The sequence below is a fragment of the Trifolium pratense genome, linkage group LG6 (genome assembly GCF_020283565.1).
Source record: "Trifolium pratense cultivar HEN17-A07 linkage group LG6, ARS_RC_1.1, whole genome shotgun sequence".
Taxonomy (NCBI): Eukaryota; Viridiplantae; Streptophyta; class Magnoliopsida; order Fabales; family Fabaceae; genus Trifolium; species Trifolium pratense.
In genome coordinates this window covers 4,552,076-4,570,588 of record NC_060064.1, presented here as the reverse complement: position 1 = coordinate 4,570,588, position 18,513 = coordinate 4,552,076, and the positions used below count along the sequence as shown (strand labels likewise).

At 33.0% G+C, this 18,513-nt stretch overlaps 4 protein-coding genes across 10 annotated transcripts; 1 reads left to right on the top strand and 3 right to left on the bottom strand.

The window, feature by feature from the left end:
* The first annotated feature begins 296 nt into the window (after nt 1–296).
* Nucleotides 297–605, top strand: LOC123889125 (monothiol glutaredoxin-S6-like). The gene has a single exon (XM_045938347.1). The coding sequence runs from the start codon at nt 297–299 to the stop codon at nt 603–605; it is 309 nt and encodes a 102-aa protein (XP_045794303.1).
* A 5,078-nt stretch (nt 606–5,683) lies between these two features.
* LOC123889990 lies at nt 5,684–7,159 on the bottom strand. The gene is made up of 2 exons (XM_045939526.1): nt 7,005–7,159; nt 5,684–6,135 (listed from the first exon to the last, which is right to left on the bottom strand). The coding sequence occupies exons 1-2, from the start codon at nt 7,058–7,060 to the stop codon at nt 5,943–5,945; spliced, it is 249 nt and encodes an 82-aa protein (XP_045795482.1). The 5' UTR covers nt 7,061–7,159; the 3' UTR covers nt 5,684–5,942.
* Nucleotides 7,160–7,909: 750 nt separating this feature from the next.
* LOC123890014 (RNA polymerase sigma factor RpoH-like) lies at nt 7,910–12,089 on the bottom strand. Of its 6 annotated transcripts, none has more exons than XM_045939554.1 (6): nt 11,868–12,089; nt 11,645–11,763; nt 10,499–10,630; nt 8,783–9,122; nt 8,569–8,699; nt 7,910–8,426 (listed from the first exon to the last, which is right to left on the bottom strand). In XM_045939554.1, the coding sequence occupies exons 1-6, from the start codon at nt 11,944–11,946 to the stop codon at nt 8,037–8,039; spliced, it is 1,191 nt and encodes a 396-aa protein (XP_045795510.1). In that variant the 5' UTR covers nt 11,947–12,089; the 3' UTR covers nt 7,910–8,036. The 6 variants fall into 6 exon arrangements, with proteins under 6 accessions (XP_045795510.1, XP_045795512.1, XP_045795511.1 ...); XM_045939556.1 differs by having other exon boundaries at nt 11,645–11,757; XM_045939555.1 differs by having other exon boundaries at nt 11,645–11,760; nt 11,868–12,088.
* A 1,265-nt stretch (nt 12,090–13,354) lies between these two features.
* LOC123892538 (BTB/POZ domain-containing protein At1g03010-like) lies at nt 13,355–17,392 on the bottom strand. Of its 2 annotated transcripts, none has more exons than XM_045942348.1 (4): nt 16,797–17,392; nt 15,901–15,967; nt 14,261–15,442; nt 13,355–14,073 (listed from the first exon to the last, which is right to left on the bottom strand). In XM_045942348.1, the coding sequence occupies exons 1-4, from the start codon at nt 16,886–16,888 to the stop codon at nt 13,525–13,527; spliced, it is 1,890 nt and encodes a 629-aa protein (XP_045798304.1). In that variant the 5' UTR covers nt 16,889–17,392; the 3' UTR covers nt 13,355–13,524. The 2 variants fall into 2 exon arrangements, with proteins under 2 accessions (XP_045798304.1, XP_045798305.1); XM_045942349.1 differs by lacking the exon at nt 16,797–17,392 and adding an exon at nt 16,067–16,277 and having other exon boundaries at nt 13,356–14,073.
* Between the last annotated feature and the right edge of the window lie 1,121 nt (nt 17,393–18,513).

Genomic DNA, 18,513 nt, shown 5'->3' with positions numbered 1-18,513 from the left:
ATGGCATAATTTTCCTACCTTCAAAGTTTATCTAGGAATCAAACACTTGTATATAGAAATGAAGTTCACTTTCACTCACTGTGCAAACTTGTGTGGGTTTAGAGAATCCATTCATGACATAACTTTAAGGTTTATTCTTTTCTAGATGTTTATTCTTCTATATGTGTAAACAATTAACAATCCATTCTGGTATAAATACACCTCTTCATAATCTCAAATTTCCACAAACCAAATCAAACAAAAAATCACTTAAACCATCATATAACCTTTTCTAGCAACCAAATTACATCATAGAAATGGATTTGTTAGCATCATTAACAGAAAACAAACCAGTAGTGATCTTCAGCAAAAGTACTTGTGTCATGAATCCTACTATGATAGCACTTATAAGAGGTTTTGGTGCTGAACCTATGGTTATTGAGATTGATAAAATGGCAAATGGATATCAATTAGAGAGAGCACTATTTCAGCTTGGTTGTAGACCAAGTGTACCAGCAGTTTTCATAGGACAACAATTTGTAGGTGGTACTGATGAAGTTATAAGTCTCAATGTTCAAAATAAGCTTTCTCAATTGCTTTTAAAGGCTAGAGCTATTTGGTTATAGTTATGCAAAAACTTATTCTCACTTGATCAAATGATTAGTGATTTTGTTTTGTCCTAATCCTTTGAGCAAAGTTGATGACTACTACTGCTACTGCTACTACTACTTCAGTTATTATGTGAGAACCGCACCGCACTGGTGCGGTTCTGTATAGATTTTCTTTTTCTTGCCATGTTTGTACTTTGCATTTATCTCTGTTTTTCCTTTTGAGGAGAAGAAACTTACTCTTTGTTTTTGTATATGTAATGTAATGTTTTTCTTCACTTGTTTAAAGAGAAATAAATCAAATTTTGAGTTTTGCGGCTACTAAGTGAGATTATTTAATTTTAGTTGAAGTTTATCAAAATCAGTAATAGTTTTTCTGCCAGAAATATTAAACAATGCATGAAGTAACTTAACTCAAACATGGACAGGGACAGAGCATCACTAAACAAAAATACATTTGAAACGTTTACAGATCAAAAGAAAGTACCGAAGTGGTTAATGAGCTTCCCCTAGGACGAATCGTTCAGGAGAATCCAATTTCGATTTCTAGCATGAACAATTTTTGGTTAAATTTTATTTACCTTGCGACCGAACTCTAAATTATCAGGATCTCATTCCCCTGAGAATTAGAGGTTAATACTAAAAAAAACAACATATTTCGCAAAATAATGTACTTTATGAATTATGGAAACTACAAATATATTCGATCTTAATTTGCTAATGTAGACAGTTTTTTATATTAGCTATTTATCAATTAGGAGTCTTAATTGATTAAGTGATCAAATAAAGTTAAAAGGCTAAATTAGATTTCTATTTAGAAATTAATTAATTAATTGGATATGAGCTCAATATATGAGTGGATGTCAGGATGACCCATTTTGGAATAATGAGAACCCTAATTGGTAATCACACTATATATAGGTTATGGTCCTCAATATACCAGACACACCGCATATTAACTCTTCTCCCCATCTGAAGAGTGTTTAGGGCATAAGAAGTCCCGGTTGAGGAAGAACCACAAGCCAACGGGTGCTCGTCATCCGGTTATCTTTCTTTGTGTTTGAGGAGTGTTTATCTTATGGATTCGTCATCCAGGTATTCCTAATACCGTTCTTTGATAAATCAACATGTCGTGGATCCTGTTTTATATACATGCTCATATGATTATTTGGCTTCCACACTAAAGTAAGATTATAGATTTAATCTTTATTGTTGAACATGTTTTATATAATTAAATTATTAAGTTAATTCCAACACCACCACCCCGAAACCACAGTACCCAGATCAACTGGAATCGGTTCTGTTGGCCTAAAACACCAATTGTGGGTCTTGATGTTCCAACTTCTTATAATTAGGTATTAAGCATAACTCAATCCTACAAAACCGGATTATAAGGTTAAAATTATCTCTACTTTATAAACACATATTCAGATCATCTCACAACTGAACTGATGTGAAACTTCTTAACACATCTTGCAACAACTCTTATATCGCAGTTAGAGGAAATGGTGAGTAAATGGCCATGACCATGAAATAAAACTTTAGGAGATGTAATGTAACTCCGTTGCAGGAATAAGTGACATTGCAACAATGATGAAATCTTCTAGATTTAATTTTTTTTTTCTTTAATTTGCTTAGTTTATTCTACTTGATTATTCGTATAAAATATAGTAATGCTTTACATGTTTTAATGATCAATAAAGATTTCATTTGAGATTATATTTAAGGCATATGCTTGACCCCTTCAAAAAAATTTAGTTCCGCCACGCCACCTATCTCCCTACTTACTAATATAAGATGAAATTCAATACATGCGCCGCGTATTCTCTATTCTATTCTTTATTATTAACTTTTCAAGTAAGATCTTAGTTTTACTATTTGCCCACTTCTAGTAATATATTAATGGGTGACTTCCTCAGTATAGATGTGATAATAGCCACCCAAAAATAAATAAACTACTTTGAGTCATTTTATCTAAAAGAAAAAACTATTTCTTATGAAAAAAAACAAACTATTTTGAGTAAAAGAAAAACAAATAAACTCGTGTTTTGTGTCTTTTAGGATTATTTTGAGTCAAATATAGTCAATTTAGGATTGTTTTAGTTGAGTCAGCAAGAAGTTGAAGAAATATTTACTATGTTCATAAGACTTTGAATTCAGATCAAAATCACCATAACCAGACAATGTAGTTGTGATATGTTTATTATAGGATGGATCGAGTGATTATCTTGGGACATGATCGCTATAGAAGTTTCGGTGATTAGAAATGAAGAGAAAACTGAAGAATTACGTGTTCCAATTAAGCCACCACTATGAAGAATTTCAAAGGAATTACAAGATATTGCTTGCGCCTCGCGCAGCACTGATGAAGAGCCACTTTACCAGATTGTGAAAAGGAAGGGGATTCGAATAACCTAATCATCTCTGATCTATTTGAAATCACCAATTTTACTAATTTGTCTTATAATCCAAATATATGCTGAACATATCCCTTGCATTTACCTCCTTAATACGATTAAATTGTTTAGTTGAAATTAGAACAATCCATGTAGATACAAATTATTTTATTACTTAACGATAGTTTGGTAACTTGCCAAATTATTCATCATCTTACATCAGGTACAAACTTATTTTTATCATTAGATCAATAAAATTCACAATTGAATTAAATGAGATGTGATGTGACATTTTAATCTAACGGTGAGATTTGTTGATCCACCGGTAAAAATAAACTTGTGCATATGGTGCAAAACTTGTTTGCCGTAATCTTTTAATGAAACTTCTTCGTCATATACCCAAAAAAGCAAAGAAACTTATTCATCAAGAGTTCTTTAATTTGAATGCTTTCTTAAACTAATACAATTTGATAAGAGTAATACAGTACATTCCAAGTTGCCAACAGTTCTTTGTGCAATACAATTGAAACGATTTAACACAAGCAATATTAAATTTCACCAGATTTGATCTGCATATAGATATGAGGATCTCATTAGTTGGTCCAGTAGTGATTGACGTTGAACTTGGCAGGGAGGACCACGGTTCGATTCCCGCAACTGCGATCGGAAGGGGGCTAGAACCACACCTCCCAACCAGATTAAACGGTCCAATTGATTGGATACTGGTGGTGAAAATCCAAAAATATATATATATATGAGATATGCTAGCATCAAACTCAATAGCAAAATTCAGATTCTAAGCACCAAAACTCAAATTCTAATGGAAAATCACTTGTAGTTGTTAGAAATTCTAGACCCTTATTACTGTATTATGGAAGCAAGACATGGCTTGCTTTGGTAAAAATTTGAAATAGTGCATAAGAAAAATTGGAATTTATCCATTTATATAAGTGGGATATTCTAAGAAATGTGATTAAAGTTTACGGTGGGGTGCAAAAAGCAAAAGAAATTGTCGAGGAATACACAGTCCCCACTCTGTGATGCCAAGAACTGACCTAGCACTAGTTTTTTGTGTTCTATGCTACTTCTCTTAACGCATATGCCAAGGTCCTTTTCGTTTAAATTTTTCAGGGGTTTAGTATATGCCCACGCCACAATAATTGAACTTCAACACATTATTGTTATTTGTTATTGTTCTCTAATTATTGCAAGACAAGATAAACTCATTTTTTTGAACAAGAGTAAGATAAACTCATTAAATGAATCACAGTTACATCAATGAAATTTCTTTCTATAGTAGGGTGCGGAAGATATTTTGTTAACCATGCAACTTAATGCAAAAATTATTAGTACGTCTCTATGTGACAATTTAGATCTAAATTTACGGAAGATTAATTTTCAACGATTTAATAAAGATCGTATGAGTCTTTTCTAGTGTTGTCTTAAACATTCACTTTGGAAGTTATGATCTAATCTCTAAAATTTGAACCCTAATAAAAAACAAAGTGTAAAATTTTAATTTACAACGTAACTAGTCTCTTCCAACGTAACTAGCAATCTCAAGTTGAATTTAATTATAGAAATACAACAAACAATAAAATTCTTGAGAAAGATTTTTGTTGTCCATCTGGCCATACCTACCTATATCATGGAATCAATCTTTGCATTTTACAGAAACCTAATTGATACCTACAAAATAAAGAGGTCAAGCCAATGGGATTATCGATTGGCAAAATGGTTAAGAACCCAGACTTGAATTTCATTTCTGTGGGCGAACAATTGTTAGGTGAAGAGGTTCAGTTTACATTTACGTAGAGTTACTTTCTACAAATATTCTGCAGTAAATCAAAGTTGGCCAAAGCCAAAATTCAAATTTGGACAGCTTGAATTATTATTATTATTAAATAGCAGTAGCATTAAATAATTGGAAAGCAATGCATCTATCTAACAAGTCAATTCCTGTGTTCAAATAACGCAAACCAGAATCTTAGAATTCAAGAGGATTAACCACTTTGCCTATACTATGCCGAAAGAGCATTGATTTCTGTTACTCAGAAAAATCACCGAAAGCTTTATGCAGTTTCCTCTGCGAAGGGAAATCAGTTGTGAGGTAAATAAAGTCTGATTGTTTCGAACATAATTCAAACTAGCTTGATGCATGCATTTTGAATAAGTGGAATAGTGAAAATCCATAAATAAAAACAATATAGAGGAACTGCTTGAGTTCTCTCCCTTGTTGATGAATATATTCTCTTCAAAAGTTTGGCCTTGTAAAATTCCCTTTAATTCACTTTTGACGTGTTTTGCATCGTTTCTTATTTGAGTGTGTTACTGTCTGTTTTACACATTCTTAGGTGGCTGAATGTGGGACGTTAACACATGGACACACCCCATAAATATAATGCACACACAACAAATACACACTTAGCAAGTTGATAACAATAAGCAAAACTTCTTTCTTCCACATGCCAAACGCAAACAGCTTAAGCAGACACTGTTAAATTTTAACACACTAGCATAAAAGAAATTCAAATCCATATCATCTTCAAGACTTACTTAAGTACTGATAATTTACTATTACCTCATTCTGCACAAAAAATGAGTACAAATGAATTGCTATTAAATTTTTGAGTTTGAAACATTCGCTAATTTAATTGAAGAAAAAAATATGATTACTTGCAACCGCACCATTATGGCCAATGAAAAAAAACCAAGTCGCTCCCCATTGTCATTATAGTAAAACATAACTAGTAACTGGTTTACCCGAGTTAAGATATTATCAACTTGTGTTCAGCGAACTTATCATCAATAACCAACATTTACAACATTAAACATCTAAATGAAAACATATTTGAGAAAATAAGCATAGCATCTCCATCACAAATGATTACAGAAGGCAATTTGAGGGCAGAACTGATTTCATCTAAATGATTTGTCGAAATATTCTAACTTGTAACAATCACTTGCGAATATAGTCTTTCAAAATATGATTATTGTCCTCAAGGATTGCATTTCTTCGCCAATTAGCTACTGCTATAGCAACGGTAGCATTAGCACTACGAATCTCTTCGGCAGAAAACTTATGCTCTATGATTCCCAAAGGTCCAGGCTGCAGCACCTTAACCACAGTTTCTACATCTTTCTCAAGCTGCCTGTCGCAAAATAAAAACAAGTCTTAATTACATACTCCATAAGCAATAATGAACTTCCTCAGTTACCATTTTAACAAAATTAATCTAAATTCCACATTCTAATCTACCCAACCATATATTAATTTTCATGGCCTAGGTTCTCTGGAGCATACTCTTGTTTTAGATAATGAAATAAGACATTTTAATAGTTGACGAGAAAATTAATTGCTAACATGTAACTTCAACATCTGATTACTCGGGTTTCTTTTCCTATAATTATGAATATTAATCTCGTGAGATATTGAGATTCATTTTAGAGATCAATATCACGCAACAAATGTTTTTTCTTCCCACACTTGCCAGAGATCGATCCCTTAACCACATTGTTAAGAAATTCAAGTATCTACCACTTGCGTCAGATCAAGTTGGCCTTGAGATTAGTTTATTTACCTCTAAAGTGATTTTCTTCACCCAAACCTATTTTTGTAGAACCACAAAAAATTCAAGGAATGTCTAAGGAAGCTCATAGTTGAATTTTAATAAATCATTATTGTTCCACGATTCGCTATATAGTACAAAGTGTTGTCACATAGATGTTATAGCAATGTAGCATAGTAGAAATTGAACAACGCGAGTCCTCGTGAGCATAGCTCAATTTTGGCATAGACATTGCACGTAATATGTAGGACCGAGGTTCGGTACTCTCACTTATTTACTTTAAAAGTGAAATTCTAGCCAATAGCTACTTGACCAAAAAATAAAATTAACAACACTGATTTGAATCATGGCATGGGATGAACACAAAAACATAACATTTTGTAACCCTAACTTTTAAATAATAATATGAATGAATGAATGAAATAACAATTAAGTTTGGGGGTGAAAATTACCTAATTAGCCCAGAAAAGGGCAACGAACTTCGTAACCCTGCGAGAGATAACCTCATTCTTTCGCAACAAACGCAGAAACCAAATCCAGTTCAATGCAATGCTTAGCTTTCATACGGCGTCGTTTCTACGTTTTCCGGCGAGGGAGTAGTAGTGGTTTGGGCTTTTGGGCTTGCTGTATAGGAGACGTGTAAACTGACCCATCAACTATTAACATTCTCGTCTTATTAATTAAAAAAAATAAAACTATTAACACCCTCAATTTTTATTTTTTATTTTTTAGTCTATTAGCCTAATAAGTAATAACTAGAATTTCACTTGTCAAGTGAATAAGGTGAGAGTATCGGGGTTCGAATCTCGATCCTTGCATATGACATACAATGTCTCATCAAACTGAGTTACGCCATCAATTTTTATTATTAGTTTTTTTTTTTTTTTGAAAGGTATTATTAGTTATTACTACATTCAAGATATGATAAACTTATACTGCCGTCATCATAGATACATATCTAAAAGGAAGAAAAAAAATAATGAAAGGACAGTTTTATAGTTTTGTTAGGAAAAACATATATAATATGCATTGTCGATGTAAACTAGTTTTAGACTAACGTTAAAAAAATATAGTTTTTGGTAGCTAGTTATCTTTAAAAGATAATTATAAATGGTAAGATTATGTGTTTTTGTTATTGTATAAAAACGTTGTACATCATCGGTGCATAGTCATTAATGTAGGTAGTTTGAACAATCATTGGCTTGTACATAATATATTACATAGTATTACAGAGACTGCTTATGGCTAATTGGCTATTTCTGTATGAGCAACTCCAATCTGTAGCTAATTGCTGCTGCAGAATTTCATACACTGCTATTCTCTAATTGGCTAATGTCAATGGAATTTGACAATTTAATGAATCATTAATTGTGCTGTAATTATGTAATTATTCTCCTGTTTAATTAGTCTAGCTGTAGATTAGCAATTTTAGCAAGATTTAAGACTACATATCATATTGTAGGTATCAGTATTATTATTATTATTTAAGGGAAAAATCCCCAATAAAAAAGCCGACCATTACAACAGATTCTGAGTTTGACAGCTAAGTTATGCGACCACATACTGTGCTGCAGCTGCAAATGCTCGTCTCTCATCATCTCACTCTTAAGCTTCTTAAAAGCACATACCTCAATTTGTCTAATTCTCTCCCTACTCACACCCATCATTTTCCCTATCTCTTGCAGGGACTTCATCCTGCCATCATCCATACCAAATCTCCATCTAATCACCTGTTTCTGTCTTGGATTGAGACTGTCCATTACCTTTTCCAGGTCCATTTTCATGAGCAGCTTAATGAGCTGTTCATCAGATGTGTCAGGTTTAGGATCATCAAGTTCATCATCTGTTTGAGGTTCAGGATCAGCAAGTACTTCCTGGTCAGAAACACACACCAATATATCAGCAAAATCAATATCATATGAAAAAAGTAATTTCTCCTCAAAAAGAAGTTATTTGTCAAGAAAAAAAAAAGTTATTTTTCCTCAAGCACAAATTTGAACAAGATTAGGGACAGACCAAAGGTTCAAGACTCTGGTTGATCCCAATTTCCGTTTCTAGAGATTCAAGAGCTTTTGGAGTCAAAAGTACATCACTAAGCCCCTCCATAAGATCCTCTTGAGGTTTTTCGAGCTTTATCAGGTCCTTAACTACAATATCATATTGTATCAGTATTATTTAGTATTATTTAAAGGAGAATTCCCTAATGAAAAAGGCAGACATTACCACATACAGATTCTGAGTTTGACAGCTAAGTTATGCAACCACACACTGTGCTGCAAATGCTCGATTCTCATCTCACTCTTAAGCTTCTTAAAAGCACGTGCCTCAATTTCTCTAACATTATACCTATGAACACCCATCACTTCCCCTATCTCTTGCAGGGTCTTCATCCTGCCATCATCCATACCAAATCTCCATCTAATCACCTGTTTCTGTCTTGGATTGAGACTGTCCATTACCTTTTCCAGGTCCATTTTCATGAGCAGCTTAATGAGCTGTTCATCAGATGTGTCAGGTTTAGGATCATCAAGTTCATCATCTGTTTGAGGTTCAGGATCAGCAAGTACTTCCTAGTCAGAAACACACACCAATATATCAGCAAAATCAACATCATATGAAATACAAAAAAATGTGGAAAAGAAAAGAAATTGAGGCACTTGGATTTTCTGTGCTTCGCCCAGCTTCTTTCACCACCGCAATGACACAAATTTCTCTATTTTTTTATTTATCAAACACCATTTTCTTTATCTAAACACTGGTTAATCATATTTTTCATTTTAATTTTGTTAAACACTCACAATCCCTAATCAACTCATTTTCTATACAAATATTTGTCTGCACCTTACTTTTCTTTGTTATTTTTTCTTCTCCTCAATTTGCACAGACGCACAACATAACAATGACAAATGAATTACAATGGTTCAGAACGTAATAAAAGAAACTAGGGCAAATTTTTTGCAGCATATCAACAACTATACCAAACCTAAGTTTTGTATAATGTTAACAACAACAATATGAAAGCTAAAATCTAAAGGTCTCCATCCCAGCAATAAAGTTGAGATCACCGCTGCTACAAAGTGGCCATAGCCTCTTCTTCTCTCAGTTGTTCAACAGTTTTAGCGTATTATTGTGCTTGTTGCAGGCTGTGAAAAAAAGGGTTGATCATTTGTTTTTGTGATTATTTTTTTTTGGGTTTTATATTACAGCCATGCGATCAATCCAAAGGTTGAGAATAATGCTGCAGAGAGGGCTGCAGAAAAATTATCTGCTTAGGATCCAGATCCCACAGCATTATACTTACTATGATTAAATGAAAAATTATTCATTTAGCAGTTTTTCCTTTTCTGTCATTTTGATATATTCTTAAAATGATATCGATTTGGATCCTCAGCTCAGCAGCAGCAACCTCTGTTGCGGTGCCTGCAGCTGAATCTGAGCCCTTCAATTAATCCATTTTCTAGGAACATATTAATCACGCCGCTAGCTGTTTTATTTTCTGGTGCCTTCATAACCATAATATAAAGATATAGCATTTGTTCTTCTATGTGCCTCAAATCCCAAAGCAATGTACTCTTTCTTTTTTGGCACAATTAAATGCCATCCTTGCTTGCATCAAGGTTATGAGTCTATGAACTTATTTGAGCAAACGTTGCTCTGTTTCATATCCTTTTTGGCCCCAATTTTTTGTATGTTACGATAATGGGTTTCAAACGATCTAAGATTTTCATTCTCACAAATATGTCCATCTAATTTATAATTGATACCTATTGAGAATGATGTTGATCTACCTATTTTCTCATATTTCTTATAGTTCAAGAACCTTCAATTTTATAAATCAAAATTTAACAGAATATGCAAACTCTATGGGACTGTAAATCACTGAACAAACAACGTTGTGTAGAAAATAAGTAGAAAATTGATTTGCAACAAAATTAAAAGTAGCAACCATATTGATTTGATGAAGTGATAAAAGATGCACATGTCTGGGAAGCAAGAACAAACAAAGACGGTGTGGAAAAGAAAAATAATCCAATGACCAGGAATGATGCAGCAGAGGCAGCGGCAGAGAATTTCGCTGCTGTGGATCCAAACATGAAAGATATAGATATTAATTTACAAAACCATAAGATCAATGAGCAATTTATGAAGATTATATGATGAATATTGGGTGATTTAGGAGCATATCAACTATCAAGAGTGTGAAGGGAATGGTTTATTCTCTACCAGGTTTTTCTAAACAAGGTTTTAAATTGCAGTCGCACTAATGATCATGGTAGCATTGCAATACTCAATAGTCAATATTGCAGAGAATTGCAGTCTAAATAGCGATCAAAGAGAGCTCAAAAATCATGACGCCGCAGACCATATCCAGGTCGCAGACTTCTTTTTTTTTTTTTTTTATAAAACCTTGGTTTTAAGCACTAATGCAACATCACTAGCATACAATCCTTACCTGTATTCCTTCAGACAACTTAACTTCTTCAGATGGAGTAAGAAGCCTTGTAGCTCTAGTTGTTAATCTTAAGTAACTTCTTTGCAGATTTTGTGAAAAAATTCTTTTTTTGGCATATATCTTCCTATAATTATAGAAAAATAAGAGAGCAACATGTGAGGTGTTAGTGAATAAGGATTTTCCGCAACACCAAGGCTAGGGTTTTAGAGAAAAACAAGAGGGTTGTCTCTTGGTATAACTCTAGGGTTGGCCAAAGGGTTATTCGATTCACCTTGGGTAGACTAGGTCAAATTGAGCCTCTTGGTCACAGGAAGAGATTCGGGAATTGGGTAGAGTTAGGGTTTGCTAGTAACCCTTTGGGATTTTTTGTGTAGAGTTACTAGTTTGATTATAGTGGGACGGAGAGCTGGTCTCTACCCCAAAGCAGGTCATTGTCGGACTGAACTGGGTAAACAAATTATCCTTCTTTCTTCTCCTTTATCGTTGTTATTATTATTATTATTGTTTATTCCTCTTGTTATTGGTTGTCGTTCTATTGCTCTACACATCAAGTTCGTTCTTTTTTTGGTGTAATTTTATTGACGAATTCACAACAAAAAAGAAGATATAATAAGTTGAAATTGAAAAATGATAAGGAACCTGAGCGGCGGCGACACAGGGCCAAGCTACTTTTGGCGTTGAAGGAGACAAAATACACTGTGGGCGGAAGTGTCTTCTTGTTTTGGTGGCTGATGCCGATGCTGCTGCTGCTGCTGCTGCAAAAGAAAGAAAGAGTAGTGAGTATATATATATATATATATTGAAGAAGAAGAAGAAGAATACATAATAATTGGGGAAAATTGATTGATTGATTGATTTATACATAGAAGAATGAGATGATGGCGGTGGGTATGGATGATAGGAGGAGGAGGACAGTTGAAGTGTGGCAATAAACAGGACATTTGTTCTTCTTTCTACCTCCGAAGCTCGGTTCAAGGAGAACAGTACAAACAAACAACTACTGAGAAATTCAAGTTTTTTAGAAACTTATCAAAAAACAACAGTCCTAATCAAATCCCTAATTTTGTAACACATATTTCAAACGACTGTAGTATGTTAAAAAAAACAACACCTCAAATATTTACAGAAATGTTATTCTTAGACAATTTTCTTTGACAACTAACTAGGGGCAATTACGTAATTTAGATTAAAATTAAAAAGCAAGGGACAAAAGCATAATTTCATTTTTAATTACACTGTTTATCTTTTTCATTTTCTCTTCTTCTCAACCCACAAGAACAGTCTCATAGATACTGTTTAGTTTTTTATAATCATTTTTTTCTCTTATCCTGTGTTTACATGCACACCCAACTAATTTACCTTATTTGATCAAATATTGATCTTTATTGATCAGTTATGTATGTCAGTTATTCAATGAAACTTTTTTTTTTTTTTTGAAATTTTAGATATACTGTAATAGGGAACAAGGAGAGTACCTCTTTCTACATGCACTAGGGAGAAAGGTGGACACATAAATTCATAAGCTTGCTTGGCCTTTTTAATTGACCAAAAACATAACATAGGCCTAATAGAGCAACATAAAAATAAAACTAATAAATGATGTGTTGTTTCTCCTTTTTAATCACACCATCATTTTCTTACTTTTGCTTATTCTTGCCGGAAAAGTTATATCCAAGCAAAGTAGGAAGTGGGAGTCAAATAATTTTGTTGTGAAAATGGTATTATTACGCATGAAAAATGGAGTCGAAGTGGGAAATAATCATTGCATGTTTTATTTGGTAGTAGTAATGAATAATCATTGCATTTTTATTTACTAGCAGAATCATTGCATGTTTGTCACTCTGGTCATTAATATCACATAATAAAAATGATTCATCGGATCTCAAAGAGTCATAGTATTTGCTGCCTAGGATGCCATCCCGCGACTTCTTCTTTTTTTAAAATCAAAAGTATCATCTGCGCGTAACTGTGAAAGTTAATTCTCTCGAGGTAGTTGAGAACTTGAGATACATTTAAAGGTTGACTTTTTCTAACAAATATTTTTCCATACGCATTAGTCAGGGATCAAACCGAAAATCAAATGATTAAGAGATTCAAGTATCTACTATTTTTGTCGGACTATGTTGGTCCTACTGACTTTGTTATCAACCTTTCGGTTCATAAACCGTTAATCCCCTATATATCTACTCTATCAATATTAGCGTGAAAATAGATTAGGCCGAGCTAAAGTTTACAAAGCCTAAGCTTAATCTGATAAAAAATTTAAAGGTCTAACTCTAACATATTTTATTCCCTGATCAATATTATTAAAAATTCTGATTCATAGGACGATACTAGTTTAATTAAGCAATCCCCTTCTCAAATTCGAAAATGATGAACACAATAAAAGTCATTCAGAAGCATATAGTATTAACTCAAAATTCTGTCAAGTTGAAAAATGTCACATTGATCATATATATGATGCATTATGTTTATGCATACTATACACTGAAAAATGTTATACATTTTCATATATATAGTCATGAAACTGAGTGACACCTTCTCCTTTGAAAAGGAAACCAAGTTTGAGTTTGCGAACTAGACCTTCCGGTTCCACTGCCACGAGTACTGTTAATACGAAATATTGCATTTAATTTGCTTAGTTTTTTGGCAAATGATTTGAAGAATTTGTGTGCAGGATGTGTCTTCACAAGTTCTTGCTTCATAGAAACATGATCTTTCTCCAAATCATTCAACCTCATTCTCATTCTTGTAACTTCAAGCTTCAGCTCTCGATTCTCTCTTCTTACCGATGCATAGTTATCTCTAGGCGAAATTGCTCCACTTCCTATACCACTCCCTGATCTTTGAGGAAATTGACCATGAATTCCACCAAACAAGATTTGATTGTGTCCTCCATTCATCGCGTTTCGAAGCCTTATTTGTTCATAGTATAGAACTTGTACCCCTATTTGTACCGGTAGCCTTTCGTTTTGTGCTGCATGACTGCATGCTTCTTGAGATAGTTTCTGACAATCGATTGTTTTGCTTAGGCGATACCGCTCAGAGTCCTTAATGTTCGGATGAACCTATACGATAAATAAACCAGCAACTGATTATAGTAAAATTTTAATATTTTCTTTTCTTTACGAATCAAAGCGACAAAGACTGAATCATAGTGCAGCAAAGTCATTTATTTAAGAGATTAATAAGTATGCAATCAGAGTAAAAAATCTTAGTATTTGTAATAGAAGGGATTCAATTCCGAGTTCTAACCTTAAGGAAGATATCAACAGCTCTATAAAGTCCATCGCTTGTAACACGAGCATGATCCGGAAGAAGTTCGGCAAGTGCTATGAATTTTGATGGCAAAAGGTTCAAGTCTAGTGCTACTTCAGCAAGAAAATTGTCTAGTAATTTCGATACCTTAAGAATTGAGCTTTGTTTTGGCGATCCGGGACTGTCAAATTCATACTCATACATCATCTGGCTTTCATCTCTGAAATCACTGTCTTCATCATCCACATCATCTAAGTTTAGAAATGTAGAAAAGATTCTCAAAATTGAATCTATATCATACATTATGTTGTGAGTATTTGAAGGCAAATTCGTTGGAATAAGTATGTCTTCGAGGATTGCCTGATCGAGTTGTAGACCGATACGCCTCTCCAGATCACATTTACAAGAAGTTGATACTGATGTTGCTATCGCAGTTTTCAATAAACATGATAGAAACGCCATTGGAATTGGACTTTTCCTTGATTGAGTTGGTAGTAACCGAACTATAGTTTCGACAATAACCTTTTGTTTCTTTTGCAATTCTATGTCAAGTGAACTAACACTGGTAATCCCTTGAAGAGAATTATGTGCATAGTTTACCAAAATTTTGCTGATCAACTCTTGTTTTAATCCCTTCGATTTCATAACCGATACAACACGTTCAAAGAAATCAAGACTAAGAACATTTAACGAGTTCCCCCACCAATCCGACGGTGTTTCTGGTTCCATCATTGATGTTGTTTTAGAAGGAAAAGTGTGATCAAGTTTTAACAAACCAGAAGTAAGTTGCTCTTTGCATGCATTATTCGCAATTGCGTTAATTAGCCTATTAACAAGGTTTATTTCTTCTGCTAAAGGAACAAGATTTTCACATTGGTGAAGAACATTTATAATGCTTGATGTGTTTGGAAGTACTATTTCTTTTAGATATGATTCAGCTCTTGTCACCAAATTCTTTTCTGAAAATTCTTCTGTCATTTCAAGAAAATGTGATGTGCAATGTAGCATAGCAATATTTGAGAGAGTGAAATCAATGTTGATTCCATAACAGAATTTTGCAGCTAGTTCAAATGCCTCTATGCCACCTGGCACAGTTGGAAGACTTACGCGCGGAACTTTTGAATCTTTTACTTCTGATAGAAGCTTCCTAAATCTTCCACTCCTAGAAACAAGAGGAAACTAGGGAAAGTAGCAAGAGTTTTATAAGTTCTTAGTGAAAAATTTTGCTTTGAATATTTTTCCTAAATTGAGGCATGAAAAGAAGCCACTAAGATGAATTTAATTCATATACACATTTACACTATAAACCAATCGTCACTGTGAAATCATTAAAGATATTTAACTTTAATCATAACTACTTCTAAAGTCACACGTATGGTTGGTTGTGATTTGTTGACAGTGTAAATCTTTTTACACCGACAATGTATCAACAAATAAACTCATATAAGATTTCTCAACTACATATGTTGATAGCAAAATTATAATGATTCTACTCAAAAAAAATCCAACTATTCATTGACACCTAAAAATGTAAGGATTTAATTTAACCTCAAAATGTAAACCAAAGAAAACCATGCTGAATGTATAATTATAAGTTTATAACATAACATATTAGAATGGAAGATTGTTTCATTTACCTTATGAAGTGAAAAGGTTGATGCTCCTATTTGGATGGTAAGATCACTAGAAACATCAGAAATTGGCCTGCAAAAAATACTCTTGCTGAATCACTATATATACATAGACATGAATGAAAATTTCAAATTTCAATGAAAAGCAAAAAATTTAATAATACATTATTACCAAAGATTGAGATTATCAGAGACATTGAAAGAGCCTTTAATGTCATATATGCTAAATTTAATGCATCAAATGGAACTCAATCTATATGGTTTGTAAATTGTACACCACAAATAAAAAGACAACTTAAACATCCAAGATCAAGATCTTGGATAAGAATAGACCCAATATTGTTACATATGAATTTTGAATTTTTGAGGTCTATGCTATTTTTCAATATAGTGGAACCCATTAATGTAAATCATTGGAGTCATACTAGTATGGTCAAGTTGATTTCACAGTTGTCATGTTCTATGTGCAGCCAAAAATATTGTTCATTGTCGGTGAGATTTCCATTTCCAAAGTCATTTAGTCCAAAAGCTAAAATAATAGTATCATAATAATTCATAGAAGAAAACATCAAATGTTTACCATATAGCTAACAAATGAAATCTAAATATTCATCATGGAGTACCATATCATTGTCAAATGGAGGTATAGGACTACATGTCAAATTTTACATCTTAATCAACCAAGTCTCAAATATCTCCGACACCAACATAATACTCCGACACTAACATGATACTGACACTTACAGTTACATTTAATATTCCATTTTTAAAAACTATATTATCAGTATCGTGTTTAGTGTCTGTATCTGTGTTGAATATAAACTTCTAGAATTGCGCGTTGCAATAAACAAAAAATGGGGTAAAACATTTTAAGAAGTAGTACTAGTAGAAGATTATTATACCATTCAGTGGCATGTCTTATGCTTGAACTTGGACGAAAAGTTCTTCTTCCTGAAACACTAGGCTTCAATTCACCAAGAGTTACAACTCCCATTTTCTCAACTAGCCTCTCTATTTTCTGTCAATGGAAACTTGAAGTGAAGTGAAAGTCACATGAAGAAGATTGCAAGAAAAATCACTTAAATAAATAATCTAATTTAAGATGAAGGAAAATGAATGCAAGTGTGGTGCAAATGCACTTTTCAGTGAAAGGTGGTGAATGTGTGTGTGGTCATTGCTTTTCTTTACATGGTTAAGAAATTGCAGTGCTTTTATGAGTTGTTATAAATTAATGACTATAGTTAATTAAAGGTAGTTAATTAAGTAAAAGCTATAACATAAATAACTACATATATTATGTGTAAAGTTGGTTAAAGTTGGAATCAAAACTTAAAAAGCATATGAGTTGGATTGCATTGCATGTTAATAATGATGTAATATATACTACAAAATGGACTAGTTCAGCTTAATACATGTATGTATGAATTGAAATGGTGGAAAATTAGTATGTGTTGCAATGTGTGAAAATAAATGTTAAATGAAATTGAAGAGTAATGTTAATTTTTAAATGAATGTGTCATTGCATATTTGGACTAAAGTTGTGTCATCACCATGCTCAATGTGACAACTGTTGGATGAATGATGAACATAAACACATAATGATTAAAGCATCAATTTCTTTTGTTGAATGGTTGTTAGTAGTCCGGGTGGTGCTTAATTTCAGCACAATTTAGTACATTTTTTGTTGTTTTGTGGTTGTGGTCGTGGAATGTGGATCACTGATTCCTTTATTTTTTTTAGGTTCAATAGTATAGTGGTTAGACTCATATATTATAAGTGTGGAAAAATAGAAAATTTAAAGATCGAAATTCGCTCCTTTGATAATATTCATAGTCGCTACCATCTGAACTATCCTAACGGAATTTGTTTCTTTTTTTATTCCCCGATAAGAAATTTATAAATTATATGTTTGAGAATTCCTTTTCAAAGAAACAAATCTACATTTAGACACACATCAAATGGAGAAATGTTAATTGCACAACCTCAAAAGCACACATCAATGAGAATGTCATGATGATAATGTAGAAATACAATATGATGTTCATTTTTTTTTCATAACAACTATATTACAATACAATAAATTGATCTCTTTTACGAATACTTTTTTAGTAGATAGACAAAATGATAAAGTCATTATAAACTCACACACATAAGTGAAGGAGACGGAGTTTGAACTCCGATCATAACATTCGGTCTAACAATATCAATATTTTTTAACTGTTGAGTTAAGACTTGTCGACTCTTTTACTAATATTATACATTTATAAATCATTCTTGTTCCTTCTTGCTCTTGGCCTCTTTCAATAGAACTTAATTAAAACATGATTATTTAAAATCATTTATTCGGTATAGACCTCTGCATATGACGTGAATTTCTTGCTGTTTTCCATTCTCGCATGATATACTACTATCACTGTCACAATTGTACCTAATGTAAGAATGTAAGAAGCCAAGAAGAAGAAAAAGGAATGTAAGAATTAGTGCCAAAGTTTATTTATTTTATGAAAAATGATAGACAGACACAATATACTGGACTGGCCCAATGTGGGCCTCTACTATGTCGTGGGCCGTACCGGATCCAAAAAGCTTAGGATGCCGCAGCAGTCTCATAATCAACAT

Excerpts from the sequence above, each read along its gene's own strand:
- LOC123889990 (XM_045939526.1), bottom strand. The coding sequence starts at position 7,060 with ATGAGGTTATCTCTCGCAGGGTTACGAAGTTCGTTGCCCTTTTCTGGG. Across the intron at positions 6,136-7,004 it reads CCCTTTTCTGGGCTAATTAG|GCAGCTTGAGAAAGATGTAG; the intron begins GTAATTTTCACC and ends ATTTTGCGACAG.
- LOC123889125 (XM_045938347.1), top strand. The coding sequence starts at position 297 with ATGGATTTGTTAGCATCATTAACAGAAAACAAACCAGTAGTGATCTTC.
- LOC123890014 (XM_045939554.1), bottom strand. The coding sequence starts at position 11,946 with ATGTCCTGTTTATTGCCACACTTCAACTGTCCTCCTCCTCCTATCATC. Across the intron at positions 10,631-11,644 it reads CCTGTGTCGCCGCCGCTCAG|CAGCGAAATTCTCTGCCGCT; the intron begins GTTCCTTATCAT and ends TTGGATCCACAG. Across the intron at positions 8,700-8,782 it reads AGCTGTCAAACTCAGAATCT|TTAAGGACCTGATAAAGCTC; the intron begins GTATGTGGTAAT and ends ATGATATTGTAG.
- LOC123892538 (XM_045942348.1), bottom strand. The coding sequence starts at position 16,888 with ATGGGAGTTGTAACTCTTGGTGAATTGAAGCCTAGTGTTTCAGGAAGA. Across the intron at positions 15,968-16,796 it reads ATAAGACATGCCACTGAATG|GCCAATTTCTGATGTTTCTA; the intron begins GTATAATAATCT and ends TATTTTTTGCAG. Across the intron at positions 14,074-14,260 it reads CTGTTGATATCTTCCTTAAG|GTTCATCCGAACATTAAGGA; the intron begins GTTAGAACTCGG and ends TTTATCGTATAG.